This window comes from Populus trichocarpa, chromosome 6 (genome assembly GCF_000002775.5).
Source record: "Populus trichocarpa isolate Nisqually-1 chromosome 6, P.trichocarpa_v4.1, whole genome shotgun sequence".
Taxonomy (NCBI): domain Eukaryota; kingdom Viridiplantae; phylum Streptophyta; class Magnoliopsida; order Malpighiales; family Salicaceae; genus Populus; species Populus trichocarpa.
Window position 1 is genome coordinate 19,837,665 of NC_037290.2, and position 25,023 is coordinate 19,862,687.

Genomic DNA, 25,023 nt, shown 5'->3' on the forward strand with positions numbered 1-25,023 from the left:
AGCCTTTGTATTAATTTCGACCAAAACATGGTGGGGATCTACTCTGATTTCTCTATTGGTGGTATCATAACAATAGAATTTGAATTAAAAGACTTTATTATGCTCGCTATAATATTGCAATTTAATTACTTCTTTTAACTTCCATAATAATAAACTCTAAACTTATTAGAAGTTGATATCTTAACACAAATTCTACTATTATAAATCTTTCTACCATAACCATACTCTTCAGTATGGAAGACATACTCATTGACAAAATAATGTTATAACACTTGACAATTTTTCAAGACACAAACATAGTAAATTCTAACTACCACTAGCATTCCCTTTCATATGATAAACTTGGTACAAAATTACAACCATTAACAATTAAAGAAAAAGGTGTAATAAAATTAAGTATCACGAGAGTTAAGAATTATTAAGTATTGCTTACATATGTTTTGAACCATGTGGCAAATTGCTCATCTTGTAATTGAAAAATTTGAGATTTAGTCATATGTGAATCTTGAGATAGTAAAAATTAACAATGTTGCATACAAGGAATTATTCAATCTATCAGATTATGAGAGTATAAGAAAATATTGTTTAAAAATAACATTTTAATATTGTACTTACAAAATAAAAGATCTCAATTCATCGTAATTAAATAGCACATAACTATGTGTATATCTAAATTTGATTTTTATTAAGTATTTTTCTCTTATTGTATTTTTTTTATAAAGGTCGTTCAGGATGGGAAAATATTAATAAATTCTCACTTGAAGGCACTTTCCCATCATCATGTCTTGGAACTCGATTGATTCTTGTTCTCAAATGATGCTCAAAATAGTACAATATAAATGTTGAGATATTTTCAACAGTATAAGTCTCGCGTATCAAATCCTCAACATATGCCTCGTGTTTAACTTTTTTTCTTAAAATTGAATAAGTGTCTGTATGGAATTAAATGAATGTTTTAAATTAAAAAAAAAACAATAGAAAATTAATTAGGATGCATATGCAATCCCTAACTTCTTGAATGGACATATCCATCTATATTAAACAGGGCCTCTAAGTTTTGCCTTAAATGGTAAATGGTCCATTAAGTGTTTTATAGAGCCCTGATATAGGAGATTGACCTCCTTCTACAGTAATTAGAGGGGCCTACTAACATTGGAGGAATGTCTCTATATGGAAAGACCCAACCATAAGGAACCCCTCAACATCAATGAAAGCTTTTTTTATATCCATCTTGATAGATACAAGGACTTCCGCTAAGAGGCAAACAAAAAGATCTTCAGATAAAGAGGCATGGTTGGGTATTAGGGTGGTCACATGGCTAGGCATAGAGGGTGGGACTCGCTAAACTCCAAGTCAGTTATTCTTACTAAGGATCTTGCATAAGAAAAAAGTTAAATGATGAATAACATGCCAAACTAAGATAAAATATTGAGAAAATGACATACTTGTATTAGAAGGGCGATAAAGTCATTGAGTCATGCAGTTGATGTCGTATTCGGTGTGAAGCTAATATAGCCTACTGCATATTCTTTTCTCCCTCTCATTGAGGCCAGGTTTTTCGTTCATTCCTACTAGGGGCATTCTCCAAAAGTTGAAGAAACCCCAGATAGGAGGACTTGCCTTATAAAGTACCTTTTATAGGCCTCTTAACCTAGTGGAAAAGGTAAAGAATCAAGGGATGAAAGGCCCTTCATCATCCCTGTTGATTAGCATGAAGTGGTGTCTAAATATATTAATTGTTAGCTCCATTTTGAGGATCCCCAATAACTTATCAAAAACAGACACGGTGGCTCACCTATTAGGATGGAGATGGGCTGGAGTTAGATTATAATAATGAAATACATCCCTCATAAACCCTTTCAAGGTAAACGAGTATCCAAACATATACATATATATATATATATATAGGGGAAATAATGGTTAAAATTCCTATAATAGGTTTATTGGTGACCTAGTTAACCCAGTCATCCGTCTCTAGCAACAATATCATAAAATCTTCTAGTTGCTTAAGGTTGGCAAAAGACACTTGATCGTATGATACTATGCTTTTCTCTTTATCTTGAGGAGCCTTAGGTAGCCTTACTTGTCCCCTAAGGTCTGTAACCTCTCTAGATAATCTTATCTCCTTTTTCTAGTGAATGAGGGTTAACTAGAATCACACTTTAATCTAGGGCTTATTTTATTGACAGTTGACCCTTAGAGAGTAATTTCAGTTTTAGGTTTGAAATTGAAATCTCCTTCAAATGATACAATCTTCTTGCCTTTTCTAGAACTTATTTTTTTTTAACAAAGATAAAAAATGACAAAAGAAGAACAAAATAGAGCATTTTTGTGTTTACCTAAAAGAAAAATCTTTTTCAGATGATTGAGAGACTTCATCTTCTCATTTAAGGCTCCTGTTGCAAAAAGTTTAGAGAGAGTTTTTGGCAAAAGTAAAAAATAGGATTGAGAGAGAAGAGAGTTTATATAGGCCACTGCCTTTCACTCCCACTGATGAATGAAGAACATGTGGCTCCACCCCATAACTTTAGGTAGGCTAAATGACTACTGTTTTGATTGTATGCTACCAAATGGTCTTTTTAAAAAGATTTGTGACAGCCCTACTGACAACATTTGCAATCAATGTGGAAAGGCATCACATTTCTAGGGAAGACTAGATGATTGTTTCCCAAAAAGTCTTTTTAAGTTTTTTCGCACGGAATGCATAAAGACTTGGGGGAAACTAATAAATAAATATTTTTGATGTTTTGTGAAAAAGCCTAAACCCCTATTTAAAAGGTCTAATAATAAGGTGGTAACCCATTTAGAAATAAGTGAGGCTTGCTTCTATATCTAACATCCCTGGGATTGGCAGAAGCCTAAATGAAATAGGTCTACTCACAGGCCCAACATACTTTGGTCTAACCATGTGTAAAGCCTAAGGGGGACATAGGTCTTATAAGCTACTAGACCCAATGAGTTAGGGTTAGTTACATGGTGAACCCAAGTGGACATGGATCTGATGAGCTGTCTGACCCAATATTCTTAGATTCAGCGACAAGCTGAGCCCAAGCGGACATGGGTATGGTGAACTACCAGGCCTAAGATTCTTATGTCAGTCACGTGCCGAGTCCAAACGAATATGGGTCTAGTGAGCTGCCAGACACAACGCTCTTTGGTTCAGCTATGTGCTAATCTCAATCAAACATATGTCTGGCGAGCTGCCAGACCTAACATCCTTGGGCCAGCCACATGCTAAATCCAAGCAGACATGGGTCTGACAAGCTGCCAGACCCATTGCTCTTAGGTTAAGCAATGTGCTGAGCCAAATTGAACATGAGTTTAGCGAGCTGTCAGACCCAACATCTTTAAAGTCAACCACGTGCTAAATCTAATTAAATGTAGGTCTGGCAAGCTGCTAGATCCAACACCCGTATGTTCAGCTACGTGCTTAACCTAGGCGTATATGAGTATGGTGAGCTGCTAGACTCATCGCCCTTGGGCTTGGCTGCGCACCAAGCCTAATTGGTCTGAAGGTCATTTTAGGCCTATGTTAGAGTTATAAGGCTCCGTTTATTTATTCTTAAGACTTTTAACATGAAATGTTAATGTTAGGGATATCCTTCTCTTTACACCTATAGGTTTAGAAAGAATTTTCCAATGGCCTAACATTTTTTTCATCTCATTAATTATGTGTAAGGGATATCTGTCCCTTATTAATGTTGTGTAAGGGATATTTATCCCTCATTAAGGCCATCATGAGAAAAAAAATCTTCAACCCCTACACTTCATCAAAACAACAAGGTTCGGAGATTATAAATACACATGAACCACCTGAGTAAAGGGTTTACAATTTATATTCTCTAAGTATTTATACTTTCATTCTCAGAATATTTATCATACAAAAATAAGAACAAACACTTGTTCCCAGAATTTAAAGTTCATTCTCTTATTTATTGCAATCCCTTACTAAAATGTCATTGACTTTATTATCTGATGGTTCTTAAATCCCTTTAAAAGGGACTATTTTACATGTATTGTGTTTTTTACCACCAAACATCTATTTTCTAAGCTTCAAAGAAGAGAATATTGACCTGAATATTTGATTACCTATTATCCAAACACTAAATATCTTCATTCTTGAACATATTAATTTTTAAAATATCATCACATATCAAATAAGTTTTCTATATATTTTATAATTTTTAGTAGAAAACAAATGTGTTATTGTCCAAACTTCTTATCATCTTAAAAGTCAAAAAGTAAGCAGTGCATATTTCATGTTCTATTATTAGTCATGAATTTGATAGTTAAGTTCTTTAACCACTAGTATCTCGTGCAATTGCATATGTGTGGTTACAAGCCACATTATGATCTCAGATTATTTGAGGTCACTATATACATTGATAATTGTGCCGATTATTTTGCAAAACTTAGCCTTGGACTGGGTCAATCTCTCCTGGGCTCCCCTCTGTTGCTGTTCTAGCTATCACTTTGATGTAACTGCTCTACATAATAAAGCTTGAGATGTTTTAAGATGCTGAACACAGCATATCAATGTGGAGCCCAATGTGATAGAAAACATTATCCCAAAACAAACGTATAGAAAGACCACACAGTAATGACTTCAAAGATTTCGAACTTAAATAACTTTGGTAATGATTTCTTAGCAGATAGCCAATTCAGCAACTCCCAATGCCATGCTGAAAGCACGCAGAATGTCATAGTCATATATCAAGCACACTGAATTTCATAGCTGCTGCTGATGCCTTGGATACTTGAATGCGTATGCGTTGTCCACTCTTGAAATTCATCGAAGGTGCCTCAGACGCCATCAGTCTTGCAAGTCTAAAACAACCATATGCTCTATAATTCTATATTTTGGTATTAAAAAGTGGTGGTTGATTAACCATGCATATACTTAATAAAAGACAATATCGTTTACGTTACATCCACTCGCATATATTTAAGAGATTTTTTACTAAATTTATGTTAAAAATACCAATGTCCGTGGAAAATTAAAAGGAAATGATAGTCAGTCAGACGTAATATATACCATCAACGACGAAGCCTCAACTTTTATTATCACTCACGTACTGTTCAACTCTCAATTTCATGCTTAGCAAATAAATAAATAAATAAAAAGTCTCAATTCTTTCCATGTTACTTATCAAATCTTCTTCAAAACGGTGACATTTTGATGCATTACATGTGCAAAGTAAACGAAAAATATATCAACGTGCATGGATAGGTAGAGGGACTTTATCGAGAAGTATTTGAAACATTAGGCACTCCATTGATAAACATTTTTTGGCTGGGGGTTAATTAATTTGAGGTTTCTCCTACGTTAACCCAGCTAGCAAGGTACACTCAAGTACGTACACAAAGGAAAATCTTAATGATGAATCTCTTTGAGATCATACAAGCACATGGAGATGACAAGAGCGTAGAGTTCATGACGATAAATTTTCACTTGATCAACTCACGTATTCTCAAATCAGAATCTATAATCAATTATTGTTAACTGCTTCCTGATCATATGTCATCCCACCATGACATAGATTCTAGCTAATTACGTTTACCTTGCAAGTTGCAAATAACTTTGCCAATCGATACCTTCTTTATTGAATTTTTTTTCTTTTTTTGTTGTTTTTTTGAAGAATTGATGATTATCCTTGATTACTATAAGCAATAGGAGTGTTTGGAAAAGCCAAGACTGGTCAAATTTCAAGCTTGTGTGTACAGAGTTTTTAGTGAAGTAGGGCAAGCATCAACGCTGCTTCTTTCTTCCCTCCTGTGTGTTTCTTTATTCCAGAACTTCCTTTGCTGCATTTAGGTGAGAGGAAGAGAGAGCAGGAGGGCATGGATAGGCTTTTAGGCTTTTGCAGATCAAAATTTTATGTCTATTATGATAAACAAGAATAGCTTCATTCCAACTGCTTATCATTTGAAGTTGTTTGGGATTTTAATTAATGTGAAAATCATTTGGGTAGCTACGGTTGATCTCCAACTGCTCATAGAAAATTGTTCAGTTTGTACATATAGAAAATTCGAGCCTGAATATAGAGCACAGTTCATCAAAACACAAGAAACGACATTTCCCCACATTTTTTAAGCCAGCTTAATTCAAGTTCTAACTTCTAATTAGATGCACAATCACCCACTTTCTACTTAATGGTCGTCACCCTCTATTGAAAAAATCTCACGTGGGTTTTGTTTTAAGAAAAACACAACTAATATTGTTTTCTCTTCTTATTTTTTTTTTATATATATAATTCTAAGTATTTAAGGTGGTCTTATATAGCCTTACAAATTATACTAAGCTAAGACTTTTATCTTTATCCAACTGGGAAGAGAACTAATCAACTAATTATCTTCTAACTACACTAGCTAAAACTCTCTAATAGATATTGATCTTAATATTGCAGATTACAAACTTTAAATCTTATAAACCACAACCTCCTAACTGATATTGAGTTCTAACACTTCCTTTCAATATCAATGGTGATCATTATTTCTTCTTTTTCTTTTCTTTGCAATGTCCTGCCTCGACAGTGTTGATGATGTTCTTATTTTATTATTACCAAACATGGATTTCTTTGACATTAAAAAAGGTAATTTTACTATTGTACTCAACATCAATTGCATTTTTTCAAATCATATTCATGTTTCTACACCTTCAACTAAATTCGTAACTTATCCAATTGATAGCGACTTTCGAGCTTGCAAGTTTTCAATCTCTTGTAAATTTTCTTTAAAAACACTTTTTCCGCACAACAACTTTTTTCTTGTTAAAGGATGGAGCATTGGAACCATAAAATGGAGGAAAGTCTCTAATAGCATAAACTCTTCTTCTAAGAGGATAATTCTTTTGAACAAAATTTTCAACTAGAACAACAACATCCATCTTTATAGATGATTGTTCTAACTTTACATCTAACTTTTATTCTTGTATATTGTTTGAATAGTTTTCCATAGACATTAAAGATTCAAAATTATCTTCTTCATCCGAATCAGACATATTGCTACTTTCTACTATATAATATGGTGAGACAACTTAATTCATTATATACACATTACCTTGTGATAGATGTTGCAAATTCCTCAGGCTTATATAACAAGTCACAAAAATCAATAAGCTCTTCTTTATCTTGTTCATCATCTTTTTCTTTATATGGAAGCAAAATATCTTTTGAACTTTGAACTTGTAATGGAACCTCCTCTTTTCAAGGACCAATAGAATGAAATTCTTATTATTGATTTGGTTTTCCACCATGATCAAGATTATGGTCACAATCACAATCCTAGTATATTTTAACTAACATCATGTGAACCAAATAAGACATAATAACATGTTGATATTAATTGTGTTATAAACAATAAATCTTTCTTCTTCATATATACTCAGACATGATAAACATCTTGAAGATGTACCTTATCAAAGTTATAGTGAAATGTAATTGTTGTTTTACCAATATAAGTTATTGGTAATTTTAAGTTGTTAGTTGTCACCATCACATGACTTTCTTTGTACTTTATTAGTTGAAAGTATAAACATGCATACACTTGTTTTATGGAGGAAAGATTTAAATTCGAACATCTAATGAAGAAAACCAACATTGATTGGCAACTAATTCTTTTCTTCATTCTAAAAAATTATTGTTATTATTATTATTGTCACTCATCTTTCCATGAAGCCATGCATCTTTCTGTTCATTTATTGGGTTATGCCTCTTCAATCATACTCAAGGTAAATCAGTTTACAAAGCTATTAATTAGTACTTGTTTGTTCAAAGAAGGTTGTATATGTTAACAATAACACTGAATAGTCAATTACTATTTGATTGCTAATTAAAATTTTCTTTACAGAGACTAATTTAATAAGCGTGTATGTCTTTCCTTTCAAAATGCATGCAGCAGATCCTCAGTGGTGTCTTGAGAGGGAAACATTTCCAGGAGGCTGTGGTGATCGAGGACGGTGTCGGAAGCATGCCAAAGGGTTGTCCATGTTTAGCTAAGGACGAAAGGATTGCAGAAGATTACATAATCACTAACTCCTAATGTTGAGCTAAAGTTAATTGCTTAGGAGAATGTTTAGGGGATGATTCATTCCCAGATCAAATATATGCTTGCATAAATCTTACCACTTCTTATGCACCTTTTTACTTTATAAACATTTTGTAAACAATACAAAAACATACACTGGATAAACATCAATACCACTTCCTCATTTTCTCTAAATCTTGCATACTCTCATTGGATTTGTCAGGATGCCTTGATACTGAGTGCCATAATGTCCACGAGCTTATTGTAGCTCAAATTGCTTCTCATCAAACCTTATATGATGTCTGGCAAGCGTTGGAATAAAATCTTTGCCTCGCAATCTAAAACTCGTGTTACTTATCTTAGCTCTCAACTCTTCACTCTCCGCAAGATTTTTTCAAAATAAGTGTATGCATCAGAAAGATTTAAAGGTTCTCAATCAGCCACTGATTTTTTCTTCAACATCAGAAAGATTTCTGATGAACTAGCCATTACTAGCCAACCTTTATCATCTGATGATACAATCACTTATCTTCTTGCTGGACTTGGACATGATTACGACTCCTTGGTCACTGTCACAGTGTCAAAAGTGCACGAGGTGCACGCTTCGGCAGGCTGGCCAAAACAAGGCCTAAGGGTGCTGGCAGCCATGCCATCAGTGGGAGAAATCGTCAGCGCAGATTTATGCGGCTGAAGGTTCGTCAAAGGAAAAATCGGCAGCGCAGATTGTTGACGAACATGGGCTGGACGAGGGACTGTCCAAGCCAAGCAGGAAAACTCGTCAGGGGGATAGGCTGACGAGAATTGGGGCTATCGCAGAATTCGGCAGCGTAGACAGGGGCAGCCTGCACGCAGATGCGAATTCGGCATAGGCAGAGATGAATTCGGCAGGCAGCATGCAATGGTCTATGCGAGTCTTTGAGCTTGCGACTTGGCATGGACGTGGGGGCTTAGATGATGGACCTTCTAAGTCAGCAGCTGACGCAGCAGAAGCTGGCAGCTGGGGCTGCCAAGTAGACAGCCAGGAAATAGGGGAAGTGGCAGCTTCATGGGAGGCAAAACGTGGGAGCATAACTTGAGTGCTGTCCGGGCCACTATGTCCTGAAAACATGGGATCATGGGTGAGAGGTAGTGCTCCACCATGTCCTGAAAACATGGGATCATGGGAGAGAGGTAGTGCTCCACTAGGTCCCGAAAATGGGGGATAATGGGGAGGAGCCTTTGCAGCTCCTTTGCTTGTCTATAAATACAAGATGTAGCTCTTGGTTGAAGAGGAGGCATTCGGGTAGGGAATGTCCAGAATGTAAGAGCATTCAGTTGGGAATGTTCGGCATGTAGAACACTAGTTAGAGGTAGCTTAGTGTAGCATGTAATCTTTGTGCATAGCACACATACGGATTTCTGTATAGTTTCCTTTGTGTATGAGATTAATAAAGGTTGGGAAAGAGTTCCTGTAAAGCTTGTTGTGCACTATGATTCTTATCCTTGCTTGTGTATTCCGCTTGCTTAGTTATTAGGCAAACACGAGTGAGATTGGCGAGGGAAGGCTGAGTCTAGCGAGGGACTAGGCTGCCGCACAGGTTTGTTCGCATAGCGAAAAATAACCCCGTGACAATTGGTATCAGAGCGCGGTTGCTTTCGTGGCAGGATGACGATAAGAATTCTGTGGCCAAATCAACGGACTGATTTGGGAGAGCTACTGCTTCTGCCGATGGAGAAGCAGATTTCAGCGCAATGATCAGCGACGAGAATGCTGATGTTTCTCGGGACAAATCGAAGGGACTGATTTGGGAGGAACATTGCTGCTGCCGATGGACTGGCAGAAACTTTGGAGCAAGAGCGCAATATGCGTTCATGACGAAACGATGGACTGTTTCGTAGCACAGACGATGGGCTGTTCTGTGGGGGCAGATCGAAGGGCTGATTTGTTCCAAAACATTTGAGGGAAAACTTGCTAGCGTTTTGGGCAGTGTTGGTGTTCAAAAGGCCTGCGGAGTTTTGGGAGTTTAACTACTCCATGGGCGATGCAAAGTGATGATGAAGGAATCAGCTCAAAATGGGTGCTGATTCGGCCATTGAAACTGTCAGGTGGACTGGCAGACTTGAGAGCAGGGGCCAGCAGAGGGGCTGCTGGGCGCTTCTGTATTTTCGTCAAAGCCTTAAGGGAAGGATGGGGCGAGACAGAAGAAGAAGCAAGTCAATGCGGAGAGCCTAAACTTGTTGCTGCTGATGATGGACAGTCAGACGAAAAGGCAAATCGGTAAGGGTTCGAAACTGAAACTTGTATTGTTGTTCTCTTGCGATGGAAATTACTTTGTGCGAGATGGTTGCCCAAAGGAGGGGAAACCTTGATGTTGTCATTGTGGAAGATGGTGTTTGAGATTAGGCATACGTAAACCTTATACGTTTGCTAGATGACCGAGATGGAATTCAGTCATCATGAGCCAGCATATCGGGGTGGATGCGGTCTGGCCTTGCTTGCTGCCTTGGTGGCAGAACTTAGGGATTGTTGTGCATCTCAGGAAAGGAATGTTCAGGGAGATGAATGTTCGGGGAGGTGGAAGCAAAATCCAGAGAAGACCAAGTTGAGGGCAGACGAATCTACAAGGATTTGTTGTGGCTTTGCTGCCTTTGTGGAGGCAGAATTGATGTCTTCGGTGGAGACCTTGATGATGGATAGTTCAAGGCGAAGAAGACAGAACAGTGGCTGAGATAGACTTTAGTCACGTTGAGACCAGGATTGGAGGCATTACAGAGGAGGCAGTACCGTGGGGGTGTGTCTCAACGAGTCTGCACGTTGTCGAGGGACAGATTGGGTGACGGATTCGGCAGCCGATCCAGTGAGCTTGGCGTGGAAGCCAAAATCGTCGACGAAGATGATTTTGTGTGCTGTCTTGGAATCAGTACGAGTGGCTATTCTGTGCATTGCGATGGCTTGCAGTGATGGAAGCAGAATGCTAATGACCTTTGTTGGGACAAAGTGTTGTGAGTTTTCGGCAGACGAAACATGCAGCGAAGGTTGAAAACAGTAGGGGCTGTTTTGCGTCAGCGAAAACTTGTGTGATTGACGAAGTTTCTAGGGCATGACAGTAGCGCATGGGGAACCAGGTCAGACGAAACTTGATGCTGGGATGCTATGTTTTGTGCTATGGCAGGTTAGAGATGGACTTAGAGGGACTTGCCGAAAGACTTCGACATGAGATGGAGTTGATCATCGAAACTGAGTTGGTGCTAGGTTCAACAGCACTGTCTCATTCTTATTTCTTGCAGGTGGAGAACCTAAAAGGGCTGATGGCAATGGGAAGTCAGAAGCCAAGGGCAAGGAAAAGGTTTCGGAATCATGTTTGGGCTGTTTTATTTGTGAAGGGAAGCACTTCACAAGGGACTGCCCGTTGAAGAGCACAGCTGAGTGCTACTTCCAGTGGAGAAGGATGGAGAAGGAACGGCATACGTAAATCCTATACGTGTGCTCAACACTAAGTAAAGAGTTAGTGTGAAGGGGCCAGCGTAGTTGATGAAGACTTAGGCGTGGCCAAACTGCCTTGTGCGAGGCAGATTCGGGGGAGTTTCATAACTTTGACGATGGACAGATCATGGTTTAACTCTAGGCGTGAGAATGCGCCAACGAAAAACACACTGCATAGGATTCGGCAGCGATGAACAGCAGCAGCCTTGCATGGGCAGAGGTGAATTCGGCAGGATGTGTTGGTTGCGGAGAAGCGAGACAAGTAAGCAATATTGGTAATACTTGCAGTTTTGGGGCACGCAGAATGGTTGGAGAACTAGATGTTTGTATGGGAGCTCATGTGGTTCTTCGAAGTGATTTTGTGTGGATGTATTTTGTGAAGGAAGGGACGGATTCCTTGGGTGCTAGGCGTGGCATCTAAACTTTGCGAAAACATGCTTGCGAGTATGATGTGTTTGACATTTGTGGAAAACTAACGAGCCAAAACAGAATGTGTCACAGCTTGGTTTTTTGAAACAGGTTGACAAAGATTCAGACGGAATTTGTTGTTGAATGTGGGAAAAGCTAAGAGGTTTCGTGCGGAGAAACATGGATTGTGACGAGGAACAGATGCGGTGCAAGGGTACTTCAAATCTGTCCGACGAGGGCGTCGGGTTCTTTTGGTGGGGGTGGTTTGTCACAGTGTCAAAAGTGCACGAGGTGCACGCTTCGGCAGGCTGGCCAAAACAAGGCCTAAGGGTGCTGGCAGCCATGCCATCAGTGGGAGAAATCGTCAGCGCAGATTTATGCGGCTGAAGGTTCGTCAAAGGAAAAATCGGCAGCGCAGATTGTTGACGAACATGGGCTGGACGAGGGACTGTCCAAGCCAAGCAGGAAAACTCGTCAGGGGGATAGGCTGACGAGAATTGGGGCTATCGCAGAATTCGGCAGCGTAGACAGGGGCAGCCTGCACGCAGATGCGAATTCGGCATAGGCAGAGATGAATTCGGCAGGCAGCATGCAATGGTCTATGCGAGTCTTTGAGCTTGCGACTTGGCATGGACGTGGGGGCTTAGATGATGGACCTTCTAAGTCAGCAGCTGACGCAGCAGAAGCTGGCAGCTGGGGCTGCCAAGTAGACAGCCAGGAAATAGGGGAAGTGGCAGCTTCATGGGAGGCAAAACGTGGGAGCATAACTTGAGTGCTGTCCGGGCCACTATGTCCTGAAAACATGGGATCATGGGTGAGAGGTAGTGCTCCACCATGTCCTGAAAACATGGGATCATGGGAGAGAGGTAGTGCTCCACTAGGTCCCGAAAATGGGGGATAATGGGGAGGAGCCTTTGCAGCTCCTTTGCTTGTCTATAAATACAAGATGTAGCTCTTGGTTGAAGAGGAGGCATTCGGGTAGGGAATGTCCAGAATGTAAGAGCATTCAGTTGGGAATGTTCGGCATGCTAGTTAGAGGTAGCTTAGTGTAGCATGTAATCTTTGTGCATAGCACACATACGGATTTGTGTATAGTTTCCTTTGTGTATGAGATTAATAAAGGTTGGGAAAGAGTTCCTGTAAAGCTTGTTGTGCACTATGATTCTTATCCTTGCTTGTGTATTCCGCTTGCTTAGTTATTAGGCAAACACGAGTGAGATTGGCGAGGGAAGGCTGAGTCTAGCGAGGGACTAGGCTGCCGCACGGGTTTGTTCGCATAGCGAAAAATAACCCCGTGACAGTCACCATTGTCACTGCCTGACAGGATTTAATTACTTTAGAGGAACTATACTCATTAATGTTAATTACTGAGTCTAGAATCATTGCCAACAATATTGCATCCTTTATTAGCAATAATTCTGCAAATCTTTCTACTCGTCAATACAATTCTTTTCAACCTCGCAGTCATGGAAACTTCCGAGGACGAGGGTGTGGTTATCACCGTACTTGTTACTCTAACACCAATGCTCGAGGTCAATTCAACAGAGATATCATCTACTGTCAGCTTTGTGATAAACTAGGCCACACTGCCAAGACTTGTTACTCTAGGTCTGATGTCTTTGACACCAATCAACCATCTGATAACAATATTCCAGGTATGACAGTAACAAAGAATTCACCTGTAGACACTGTGTGGCATCCAGTCACTAGTGCAACACATCATCTTACCAATAACTTAATCAATCTCAACCTCAGGCATGATGATTATGATGGAACAGAACACATTCAAGTTGGTAATGGTGCAGGTCTACGAATTACTAAAACTAGTTCTTCCATTTTATCAAGTTCTTCTAAATCCTTTGTTTTGCAAAAACAACTTCTGGTTCCAGACATTACAAAAAACCTCTTGTCTGTTCATCAATTTTGTAAAGATAACAATGTTTATTTTGAGTTTTAATTATTTTTTTTCTGATCAAGGATTACTTGGGAATGTCCTTAACAAAGATCAACTTAACAATTACTATTAGAAAATTGATAAATACAAACAGAAATACCGACAGAATATTTTCGTCGGTAGATTACAGTAAATTTTATCAATAGAATATTCTATCACTATATTCGTCGTTAAACACCGACAAAACTATTCTCTCGATATATATCAAAGGAATTACAGTGGGAAAAGAAGGAATTGAAAAAATAAAAAGCACGATGACGTGTCATTTATACAAACGACATTACCGACAGTATTAAATATCGTCGGAAAATTATTCTCTTCTCTCTGACATTGTTCATTGTGTTAAATACAGAGGGTATCACCGAGAGATAAATTATGTCGGTATATTTCAGAGAGCTCTGGAATTGTTCACTTCTTAATTGTACTATTAATTACTGTTCTTTACAGACAGAATCAACGACGGACTGAAAAGTTGTTGGTGATATTAGGAGGGTTTTTGAAAAAAAATTATTAAATTAAATATTACAGATAGAATCACCGACAGATTGAAAAGTTGTTTGTGATATTTGGGGGGGTTTTGAAAATTTTTGATTAAATTAAAAATTTTAATTAGATATTATAGACGGAATCACTAACAAATTGAAAAGTCATTCGTGATATTTGGGGGGTTTCTAAAAATTATCAATTAAATTGAAAATTTAAATTAAATAATACCAACAAAATCATCGACGGAATGGTTAAAAATATTAATATTTAATTATTTATCGGTAAAAATATAAGTAAAATGCCCTAATAAAAAGACTAAAATCCCTCATTTTATAACAGATGCGCTTCTTCTTCTTCTTCTTCTTCCCTTATGTACAATCATCTCTTCTCTTCTCTTATCTTATCTTCTCTTTCACGTGCAAGTATGTCTTCTCCTCTCATGTTCTTTTCTCTTCTCAGTTTTTTTTTAATTAACATACTTTATAAATTTGTTTTTTCTTTTATCTTCTCAACTTCACTCACAATTAAATTAAGGTAAGATTTTGTTTTCTTCTCTTTTTTGTGTTTTTTTTTACATTATATTTGTTTTTTATTTTATTTTTAATTTTTTCTGTTCATAATAATTGTATGAATGGTGTTGTAAGATTTGTTTTCATATGAGATCAATTTTGTTGGATTTTAGTTGGATTTTTTTCAATTATGCTGTTCAATTTCAAATGAAATAATTTATTTGTTGCTGGATAATGGGTTCTGGAATAGGTTTTCTAGGTTAGGTGAAAATATTTTTTATTTATTTATTTGTTATTGTTGTTTATTTTTTTTACTATTATTGAGTATTACTATTTTTCTAGTTCAATTAAATAGATTTTTAAAAAAATATATTTTTAAATAATTATTGATGATATTACCAACTGATTAAGTCCATCAGTATATTCTAGAAAGTTGAAAAACAATTACTATAAATATCATTATATGTATGTATTTCGAGAAACTCAACACTTAGCTCACCCTTTAAGTAATAGTTTGGGTCAATCCTGTGTCAACCCCGAAAGTCCTGGTTGAACTGCAAGCATTTTGGATCAAGTGTCAACCCATACCTTAATATTGATATAAACCCTAACACCTAAGTAATAGTCTTGACTGAAAGCTAGACACCTCGGATTTGGTCCGAGATTGAATCTCGAGTGCGTTGTCATACTCCCCAATCCATGCTCATTTCCCGACTCTCGAACCCAATTTCATTCCCAAAACATATCATGATAATGTGAGAGGGTGCTTGGTGCCATTAAAAGTTTTAGGTTTAATGTTTTTGAAAAATCAAGAACACAAAGATACCAAACACCTAAGAAATCTTTTTTTTTTTTCAAAACTTGTTGTCGATTTTTGTTTCAGTACAAAATCAATATCATATGGATATATATTAAAGAAAATAAATTTCAAATCTTAGAGCTAGTGATCTATGAAGGGTTAATTTCAATATACTTTCTTGAGATTTAAGGCAATTCTGGTTTTTTCCTCTAAGGTGTCCATTATATCAATGTCCCCCTTAAAGTTTTAATATTGAATTAATTAATAAAAAAAATTTATTCCCTAAAGTTATAAAATCTTATCAAATAAATCCTTTTGTAAATAATTTAACGAGATAAAATCTTCTAATTTTAACTAAAACATCTAAATGATACCATGTACATCATTTACAATTAAAAATATATATACACAAATCATCAAAATAATAAAATAAATATCAAATTAAAAATTTTATGCAAAGATAAAGTTTAAACTATGGAGATCTTTACTATATATATATTATTAAAAAAGTTTAAAAGTTGATTTCCTTTGAACATTTGGCTTCTTAGTTTTAAGATTTTAAAAAGGTAATTATTTTTATTTTATATATTTTTGAATAAAAATGATATACGATATTGTATCATTTAAACCTTTTAATTGGAGTAAAAGATTTGATTTTATCAAATTAATTTAAATATTTTTATTTTATTTTAGATAATTTGGAAAAGTACCATTGAGTCTTGATTGAAACTTACAAGGGACATTAAAAGAATTAAAGCCTCATAAAGAAAAATTGTATTTTTCATGTGATAATTAAAATAAATATTTATAAAAGTTTCAATTATTTAAATTCTAGAAAAAAAATATTTCTTCTATTAAAATTATTTTTTCTTGTTTATTTATTTTTTATTTTGAAAAAACCATAATTTTTTATTAACAATATGATTATTTGAACACAAACTTAAAGTAATTAAAACAAAAATTTAAGAACTCAAATGATTTAAATTCAGTAGGAAAAAATGATTTTTTTAGCCTAAACTCCCTTTTCATTACTCATTTATTTCTTTTAATCAAAAACATGGATTTTCAAATAAAACCTTATCATAATCTGTAAAGCAGTTTTAAATCAAGAAATAGGATAAAATGTTTCAATTATTTTTTAGTGACCATATAAAAAATGAAAGAATAATTAATTCTAGAAAATAATATAAAACTTTATAATAAAAAATATATATATATTATCCTCATTGAATATTCATGTGTAATTTGTTTAAAAACTTGTGAATTTTAGTTTCATATATAATTATAATAAGTATTATATTAAAAAATAGATCAAATCTTATTTAAAAAGCATGAGATGATTGAATAATTTTTTAAATATATTATAATTATTTATCTAAATAGGATTTTATTTAGATATAAAAAGAAGAAAAAATAGAAGTTACAATAAAATAAAGCTGAGGCCTGCACACTTAGACTTTTGAACCCAAGCCATAATTGTTTTTCAAAGATAGTGAATAACAAGTTATCTCTCTATAACAATTTTCAATCATAAGAGATTGTTGAAAAATCAAACTGTGAGTTTTTGAATCCAAAAATAGAAGTTTTAGTATTTTTTTATCTAAAAATATAAAAAATAAAATCCTACAAACCTCTAAAACATCATTTAAAAACACAAAACATATTTTAATTGACATAAAAACTCAAAATCAAATCAAATCAAAAATAAATTAAAGCTTTGATTTACTTTTTCTGACATGATTAAATATAAAGACCATCTTTATGGAGTTTTTCTCTTAAAGAAGATTTTATAGATATCAAATTCAGAGTTATTGGTGGATGAAATTTGGTTACTTAAAATTTTTCTCTCTTCATTCTCTTTTTTAATAATTTTCTTTTTCTTTCTTCAACAACTATGGTTTGAAAATAAAAAATAATAAAGTTTTATAATTAAAATATAAAAGTAATAAATTGCGGGGATTAAAGTGTAAAATGTCACACCATTTGAATAGGAAAAAAAGGTTTTTTTTTGGTTAATATCAATTCTTTCTTTTAATATTATTTTTTAATTTAACCTCATAATTGTATTTGATAATATCCATATTTAGTGTAATTTAGTAACACTCTTTGTCATATGGCATATGCAAGATAACAATTCAAAATAAAGTCAACACATAAAATCATGAAAATATAAATTAGAAGGACTGAAATATAAATAAATAAAATTTAATAATTGAACTACAAAAAAGACTCATAAATCTAAAAGGAAATTTTAGATATAAACAATGGGGTGAACAATTTAATGTAAGATGATGAACAATAAAACATTAGTTAATAATATCTTCTTTTTTTATTACTAATACTTTCAAAATTAGGTAAACTATATTTTTATCCTTTAAAATTTGTCAAAGTTTCTTATGATTTTGGATACATTTCAAGGTTAACCAATAACTTACAAAAACAAATTTGTTTTTTTCCTTTTTACTATGTTATTATTTTTTTCTATCATTTTCATCTCGAGCTTGTCCAATAAGTGCATTATAATATCTCATATAAACCTAAAAATAATTCAAAAAGAAAATTAAAAAAGAAGGCTAGTTAATAGTCAGGGGTTTCATTGAAACTCTTGGAAACCAGAAGGGTACTATTAGAAAATTATAAACTTCTGGGGTAGATTGATGAATCTACAGGGAAAAATAAAGTTTAATTAGGAAGTAAAAAGTCAAAAAGAACCCCACCATCCAGTTTCATAACAGGCCAAGGCAATTCTCTATATAAAAGATACGCAGCTCAGAGACGTTAGAGCAAGACCCAAGACTCTCCAACAACAACAACTATAAAAAGTCGTTTCCTTTGCCTGTTCCTCGCTCTGCTCTCTTAACCCATTTCTTCTTTTTCTCAAAACCCTGCTCCCTCCCATAAAGAATTTTGAAGAAACCCATTTCTTAACCTTTGAAAGACCTCTCAAAATTAAGTCTTGATTATTGGGAATTGCAATGGAATAGAAAAAATCGCATCTTTCATGTGATTCTTCTTGTTATGGAATATGAAGTTTCAGACAGTAGTGGTATGTTCTTTTGTTTCCTTCTCTCAGTTTTGTTTTATTTTTCTTTCCCTGAATTGCTTTTGTCACCTTGTGTGCAACATGAAGTTTGTTGTTTTATTAGTTTTATTCAATCTCTCTTCTTGTTTCTTTTCAAAGAATTATGTGGGTTTGCTTTTTGTGATCTAGGGTTTTAAATTTCATAAATTTAATGGGGGTATTGGTTTTATGGTGAGTCTGTGATATGGAGGGAGTTTGGGACGTGGGTTTTGGAGGAATTAGGGTTTAGAGTTTGAATGTGGAATAGTGTTTTCATTTTGGAGATTTAGTTGAATTTTGACTCTGATTATTTTTTGGAAGGCAATTAGCATCAGAATTTGATTCTGGTTTTTGTTTCACTTGATTTAGATTGTGCCAGTTTTACTTGCTGCCAAATGTCATTGAATATGTAATAATGTGCTTGTAGAATTTTAAGTGAAAGAAACAAATTCGTATTTACATCACACAATGTTTTGAGCTTCAATGTGATTCTGTGCATGTGAAGCTGATATGTTGCATGAAGATTGGATTAGGAATTATAGAATTATGGATGTTTAGTGGAAGAATTTGCGGAAAATGCAGGTACTGATGATGATCTCCCGCCCTCAAATCAAAATAGACTTGTAAGACGAGGAAGAGCTCCAGGAAGTGGGCAATCTGCTGTAATTTCTGCAACATATTCTAGAGTGCAAGCTGACATGGAGGCCCAAATTCATCACCTCGAACAAGAAGCATATAGGGCTGTACTTCGTGCTTTTAAGGCTCAGTCTGATCAACTTTCTTGGGTATTGACTTTCTCTGTTGGTGTACCTTCTTATACTTGAGGATTAATGTTTTGTCCATATCATAAGAAGGGGGAAACGTTCTTATATCTGATAAGATTTAGATGTTCCGCAATGTCTTTTTTTTCAGGATAAGGAGGGTTTGATTACAGAACTTAGGAAAGAGCTCAGGGTGTCAGATGATGAACACAGAGAGATCTTAACATTGGTCAATAGAGACGATATCATTCAAAGGATAAGGTTTGCATGCTCTATGAGTTTTCTAAAACTTGATTATCAGTATAACTTGTATGGAATGGCTAAAGTCTTGGTAATGGTATAGGGAGTGGAGAGAGGCAGGTGGCCAGCAAGTTCCCAGGTTGATTGCTTCACAGTCTGTTCATGATGTTTTGTCCAGTCCCACTGTTTCTGCATCCCGTAAAAAACAGAAGACTTCCCTGGTGGTATTTTCTCTAGTATTTCATGCAATGACACTGTCTTTGTAACCTTCATCAATACCTTGATCCATGCATTCATCATCTTCAGCTGCAAACTGAAAAGCTGCTAATCCATAGTAGAAAACCTAGTTCTGTGCGCTGACTTTTTGTGATATAACTTTAAAAATGCATTGTCTAACTTGCATTTCCTCCTCCCATTTTCTTTTGCTGGGTCAACCATACCTTAATATATCCTTTATTTAATTTTATGCAGTACCCCACTGGTCCTCCCAGAAATCAACATTTCAACAACCATGGTTCCGCCTATGATGATAAGGAAATTGGAAAAGAAGTGTGGACAAGATGGCCTGAGGACAACAACTTCTACAAGGCTGTTATAACTAGATATAACCCTGCTGAGGTATGTTTGAGGTTTTAAAAGGCATGTTTGATATTTCTTGTTGAGTCACATCATAGAATGAAGCAATGGCGGTCACAAGTAAAAGATATTTTTAGCATGTTCTGAAACCAATGGCCAGCTCAAGATTTTACTTTTGCAGCTGTGAAAGTCTCCCCTTGTGAAGAAACATGACATCCTTATCTCTGTTTCAATATTCATGTTTCTGTTGTTAAAAGGCTCTTTGTTTTATATTTCTTCTGTGTCAATATTCTGTTAATTTGTATGTTGAAAACAACATAGATACTTTCTTGTTATGGTTCCCTGTATGTTCACTGTTTTTAGTAAGTTCTTTAGGTGGTGGATGTTCAGCTGTAGTGACTAGATTTTGATAATTTGCAGGCTCGACATGCTCTGGTCTATGATATGAATACTGAAAATGAGACATGGGAATGGGTTGATCTCAATGAGGTAAGTTTATAGTATTTCATGAGCTAAAATACTTATCCTCCTACTTAGCCGCCACCTTTTTGCAGCAGCCATTTTACACAAAGACGATAGAATTTGTAAATCTGTATGACTGCCAAGATTATTTTCACACGCATGAAAATGTGCACTTTGTAACTCCCTGCAGTGTGCACCCACAGACACATGCACAGAAAAAGAAAAAAAATCAATTCTGAGTTTGGAATCGTGTTATGGGATTGGTATGGCTTGTGAACAACGAGTCTAGCAATAGGTTGAAGTTGGGGCTGTTGGTGCATGGTTTTGTAGTTTTTCTTTAAAAGTAAGTTGCGTACTCTTTTAGAGAGAGATTTTCTGCTGATCAGGTATTGAGTGTATTCAACCCCCATCTCTATCTCTGTTTGCACGATGTTGTTTTGGTTGATTTAGGGATCTTAGGTATCTTTATTAACCTTGAGCCATGTTTTAGATCTGAAGGTTTGGATGGGGTCGGTATGGGTGGTGTTACCTTCCAGTCTGTTGAGGGGGGAGAAGATGAATCATTTATTATTCTTCTGATTCCCAATAATTGCTTGTATAATGTTCCAATATTTGTATTCTGAAAGTTTTTTGGAAATCGCTAAGTGATAGAATTGTAATTTGGTTTGATGCTCATACCATATAAATAAAAAAACTGAAAGAGAGGTTTGGGTGTGGCTTCCATTTGTATATCCATGTTATCTTTACTCTCTTAAAAAAGGAATGGTCTCCTGTTCTTTTTACAGATGGCTCCAGAGGACCTTCGTTGGGAAGTTGAAGATCCTGGAATTTCTCATGGCAGGCCAGGCCATGTAATGAAAAAATCTATGAGCCATGGTGGTCTTATTTCAAGTTCTGTAAGAGGGAGGGGATCCACTAAGGATCAATCAAAAAGGGAATTTTTTCGAACACAGAATGGTATTGCAAGGAAACTTTCTGACAATATTGAATTACTCAACACAGAGTCCCTAGTTAAGGAGGTGTGTGAAATAGCTTGGAATTTGTTACATTTATTATGTGTAAACATTACCTTGTTCATTTGTCGTTGAAACCTTAAACAGGTGGAGAGGGTTTTTGGTGTCAGCTATCCTGATCCTCTTGAGCTTGAGAAGGCAAAAAAAATGTTAAAAGTAAGATAATTTGTATATCATGCTGAGTGCAGACTAACTGTTGGTTTTTTAGAACGGCAGACTTGACTGGTATTTTGATGCAGGAGCATGAACAAGCACTTGTTGATGCAATTGCAAGGCTCGCAGATGCATCTGACGGGGAAAGTGGTAATAAATATATTTACATTTTAGATATTTTTGCATCTTGCTGCATATTTTGTTTCTTTGGAGCTGGCAGTATCCTGTGTTTAAGTGAATAGTTTCACTGGGGGCTAATAGAAATTATTGTTTTCTTGCATCTAGGAAAACATTTAATTTTTCCTTCGCTTTTTGGGTGATTAAATGTGGAAAATGAATAGATATACTCCACTTAATTGCTATCCACTCGTTGTATGCTTCATAAATTAAAGATGCGGTGTCCAAATTCTCTAGGAAATAACATCAGGGGGGTACCAGTAAGTGGGGCATATTTTTTATTGTTTTTGGATTGCTGGAAATAAAATTGAAAGAGCAGTTAAAACCTACTTGGTGTCTAAAGCACTTGCCAATGGAAGGCTTTGCTTGGACTCGTCAGCTAATTACAAGTAAAACTATAATGAAGCAGCTGACAAGTAGTTTGCCCTCCTGAGGATTATTCATGTTCGTTTCTCTAAAATTCTTGCACCTTTTCCCCCTCAAATCAGATGGAGATCCACGATTCTTGCATGGGCAAGCAATGGAGGAGCAGGAATGAGGTCGATGAAACCAGCTAACGTTGGAAGCTCGTAGTAAGGCCTAGTAGTACTTAGAAGTGTTTATTGAGTAGCATTGAATTACTTCAAACAGCAAGACTACAATTTTTTTCCCCTCCTGAATCCATTTATTTTTGTTGGATTTTATCCTTTTTATCCAAGTGGTCTTCTTGATATAAAACTCGATACTTGTATCATAGCATACCCATGCACAAACATTTTATGCACACTTGGAGCCTTTTAATTGAAAAAGTTAATTGTTTCAACCTTCATCCAAAGAGCAGTCACGTCTTTGTAAAATAATGCATGGCAGCCGATGACATATAACTTTGTAAAGATTTTCTTCTTGATGATACTGTGGCGACCTTTTCTAATAGCATGGGGTTAAACCACCATTAATGTTATTCTTGTCTTCTTCCCCCCCCCCCCCCCCCCCCCCAAAAAAAAAAAAAAAAAAGATATAAAGGAACAGTCATCTCCCGCCCTACCCTACCCTCACTTTTCTTGTTTCTTCTATTTTCAGCTGGCCAGCAAACAAGCTATCATCCATATAATTTGCCCACTATTTAACCATCGTGTTTCTTTGATTGACCTCTCAATAAAGATCTCCCCTAAAAGAGTTTAAAGCCCTGGAGATTACAATCCGGAGGAATGGAATGGCAGGATTTATGGAGGCAACAGCAATGGCGCTTCAGCTGTCATTGCTTGAATTGAAAAACTCAAGACTCGTTGTAGAAGGTATAATTACAGGCTCTGTTTTGTGCTTAATGCTAGGAATAAGAAATTTTCGTTGTTTGTTCTTCATTTTAAAGTTTTGTAAAATAAGCTTCTTCTTTGCTTGCATTGATACATGAAATAAAAAAAAAAAAAAACAAAAGAAGTCCAGATCTTGTTTTCTTAATAGCCAATATGGTTGAATGAAAAACGTTGATAAGCTTGATTCTGCAATCATAATTTTCATCAAGCTTTCTGCAATCCATTTACCTAACCATTCGATGAAAGTTACCAGGGGAACTGCCTCATAATTTCCAGCAAACATTTAGAAAGATAATTAAGAGTTCTGGCCAGTTTATCCATATAGATAATTGTTGATAACTGCTCATAATCGCCGGAACTTCCTTGGTCTGTCTCTCTCGGGCCAATCTGCCAATACCTCTACTGCCAGAATTGAAGTGTTTTTGCACAACTTGGACAATCCATCACCCAAGTTCATATTCACGGCAGCACACTGGTCGCGTGAATAATTGCACAATGCCTGCTGATTTCGTCACCGTTGACAGGGGCTGCCGCTGCTCATGGCATCTTCCTAGTAGTATGCTTTCACTGTGCACCCCTAGTGCATTGACCCTCTAACAAATCTCCCCACCAGATGAGTTGAATGCCCTCGTTGGATCAAACTTAAGGTACCCCTGCCTGCACCTTCTCTTCCAGCTATCACAAGTATGTGTTTCCTCGCACATTAACATCCTGGTTCAGCACCTATTCAACTAGAACTCAATCCGTTGATTGTACTAAGAGGAAGGAACTTGACGATCCCGTTGTCAACTTATTTTGAACCATTATAGAGGCATGTTGTGACTTCGCTCCTTTTTAGGGCCTTGCTCGTCTCCTATAATCTCCCTGGAATGAAAAAGTTGTAAAGCTCCCTTGCTACTTATGCCATGCCATGTCTCTAGAAATTTGTATGCAACACCCCCCCTAGTTATACACAAAGTTGTGTTCATCCTCTTGGCAATCCCTCTTGCCAAAATCCACCCGCACGCAAGTATGTTTCCATAAAGCTGGACACTCCTCTTGCGTTCCCAGAGGGTTCATCCCCTTCTTTGTAAATAAAACTTATTAAGCCAATATCTAGGATTTAATAGGTTATGAATTTGAGATTTTTGCTCGGGTTTCGAAGGTTTTCTCGATTTTTTTATGGGTTTTTTTTTTTAAGATTAATGTTTTTTAATTTTATCATTCAACATTTATTTATGTTTCTTCAGTTCCCTCAAGTTGTGTCAAAGCATATCTAACTAAATCTAATTTAGTTATCTTAAAATCTACAGTGTTTTATTCATGATTGATTCTAAAGATATCACTTAAGGTTAAATCCATGATAGTTGTAAATTTAAAGTTGGATTTTAGATGACTATTCTCAAATGCATGCAACATTAGCTTAAAAATAAAATTGAGATCACATATAATTTGTGCAGGTAAAATCACAATAAAAAAATAAAATTAATTTTAATTTTTTAATGTGAAGATTAATTAAGAAGAAAATACATCAATAAAATTTTAAGTTTGTATTACTAGATTCTTAAATGTAAATAATTAATTAAACAAAATATCACAAATAAAAACTTACAATTATTAAAGAGAACTAAATACCAGATATCAATGACTAGAGAGATTGATGAG

The 25,023-nt window shown here is 35.7% G+C and overlaps 1 protein-coding gene and 1 long non-coding RNA gene across 5 annotated transcripts; both read left to right on the top strand.

Annotated features, from left to right (window-relative positions):
• The first annotated feature begins 8,894 nt into the window (after positions 1-8,894).
• On the top strand, positions 8,895-13,040 carry LOC112327918 (uncharacterized). Its single transcript, XR_002982418.1, has 2 exons — positions 8,895-9,374; positions 12,935-13,040. It is a non-coding gene; the product is annotated as an uncharacterized LOC112327918 (long non-coding RNA).
• A 5,366-nt stretch (positions 13,041-18,406) lies between these two features.
• LOC18100588 (protein EMSY-LIKE 1) lies at positions 18,407-24,522 on the top strand. 4 transcript variants are annotated; one of them, XR_008059580.1, is made up of 12 exons: positions 18,407-18,690; positions 19,288-19,490; positions 19,618-19,727; positions 19,810-19,930; positions 20,178-20,324; positions 20,703-20,771; positions 21,530-21,763; positions 21,845-21,913; positions 21,997-22,060; positions 22,576-22,659; positions 23,147-23,361; positions 23,633-24,522. XR_008059580.1 is itself a non-coding variant. In XM_024604674.2 (11 exons), the coding sequence occupies exons 1-10, from the start codon at positions 18,663-18,665 to the stop codon at positions 22,623-22,625; spliced, it is 1,095 nt and encodes a 364-aa protein (XP_024460442.1). In that variant the 5' UTR covers positions 18,407-18,662; the 3' UTR covers positions 22,626-22,659; positions 23,147-23,524. The 4 variants fall into 4 exon arrangements, 2 of the variants coding, with proteins under 2 accessions (XP_024460442.1, XP_006381903.1); XR_008059581.1 differs by having other exon boundaries at positions 23,705-24,522; XM_024604674.2 differs by lacking the exon at positions 23,633-24,522 and having other exon boundaries at positions 23,147-23,524.
• The last annotated feature ends 501 nt before the right edge of the window (positions 24,523-25,023 follow it).

What these genes read in the sequence shown, in the direction of transcription:
- LOC18100588 (XM_024604674.2), top strand. Translation starts at nt 18,663, where the DNA reads ATGGAATATGAAGTTTCAGACAGTAGTG. An exon ending in TGAAGTTTCAGACAGTAGTG is followed by an intron (nt 18,691 to 19,287) that starts GTATGTTCTTTT and finishes CGGAAAATGCAG; the next exon opens with GTACTGATGATGATCTCCCG. An exon ending in AGTCTGATCAACTTTCTTGG is followed by an intron (nt 19,491 to 19,617) that starts GTATTGACTTTC and finishes CTTTTTTTTCAG; the next exon opens with GATAAGGAGGGTTTGATTAC.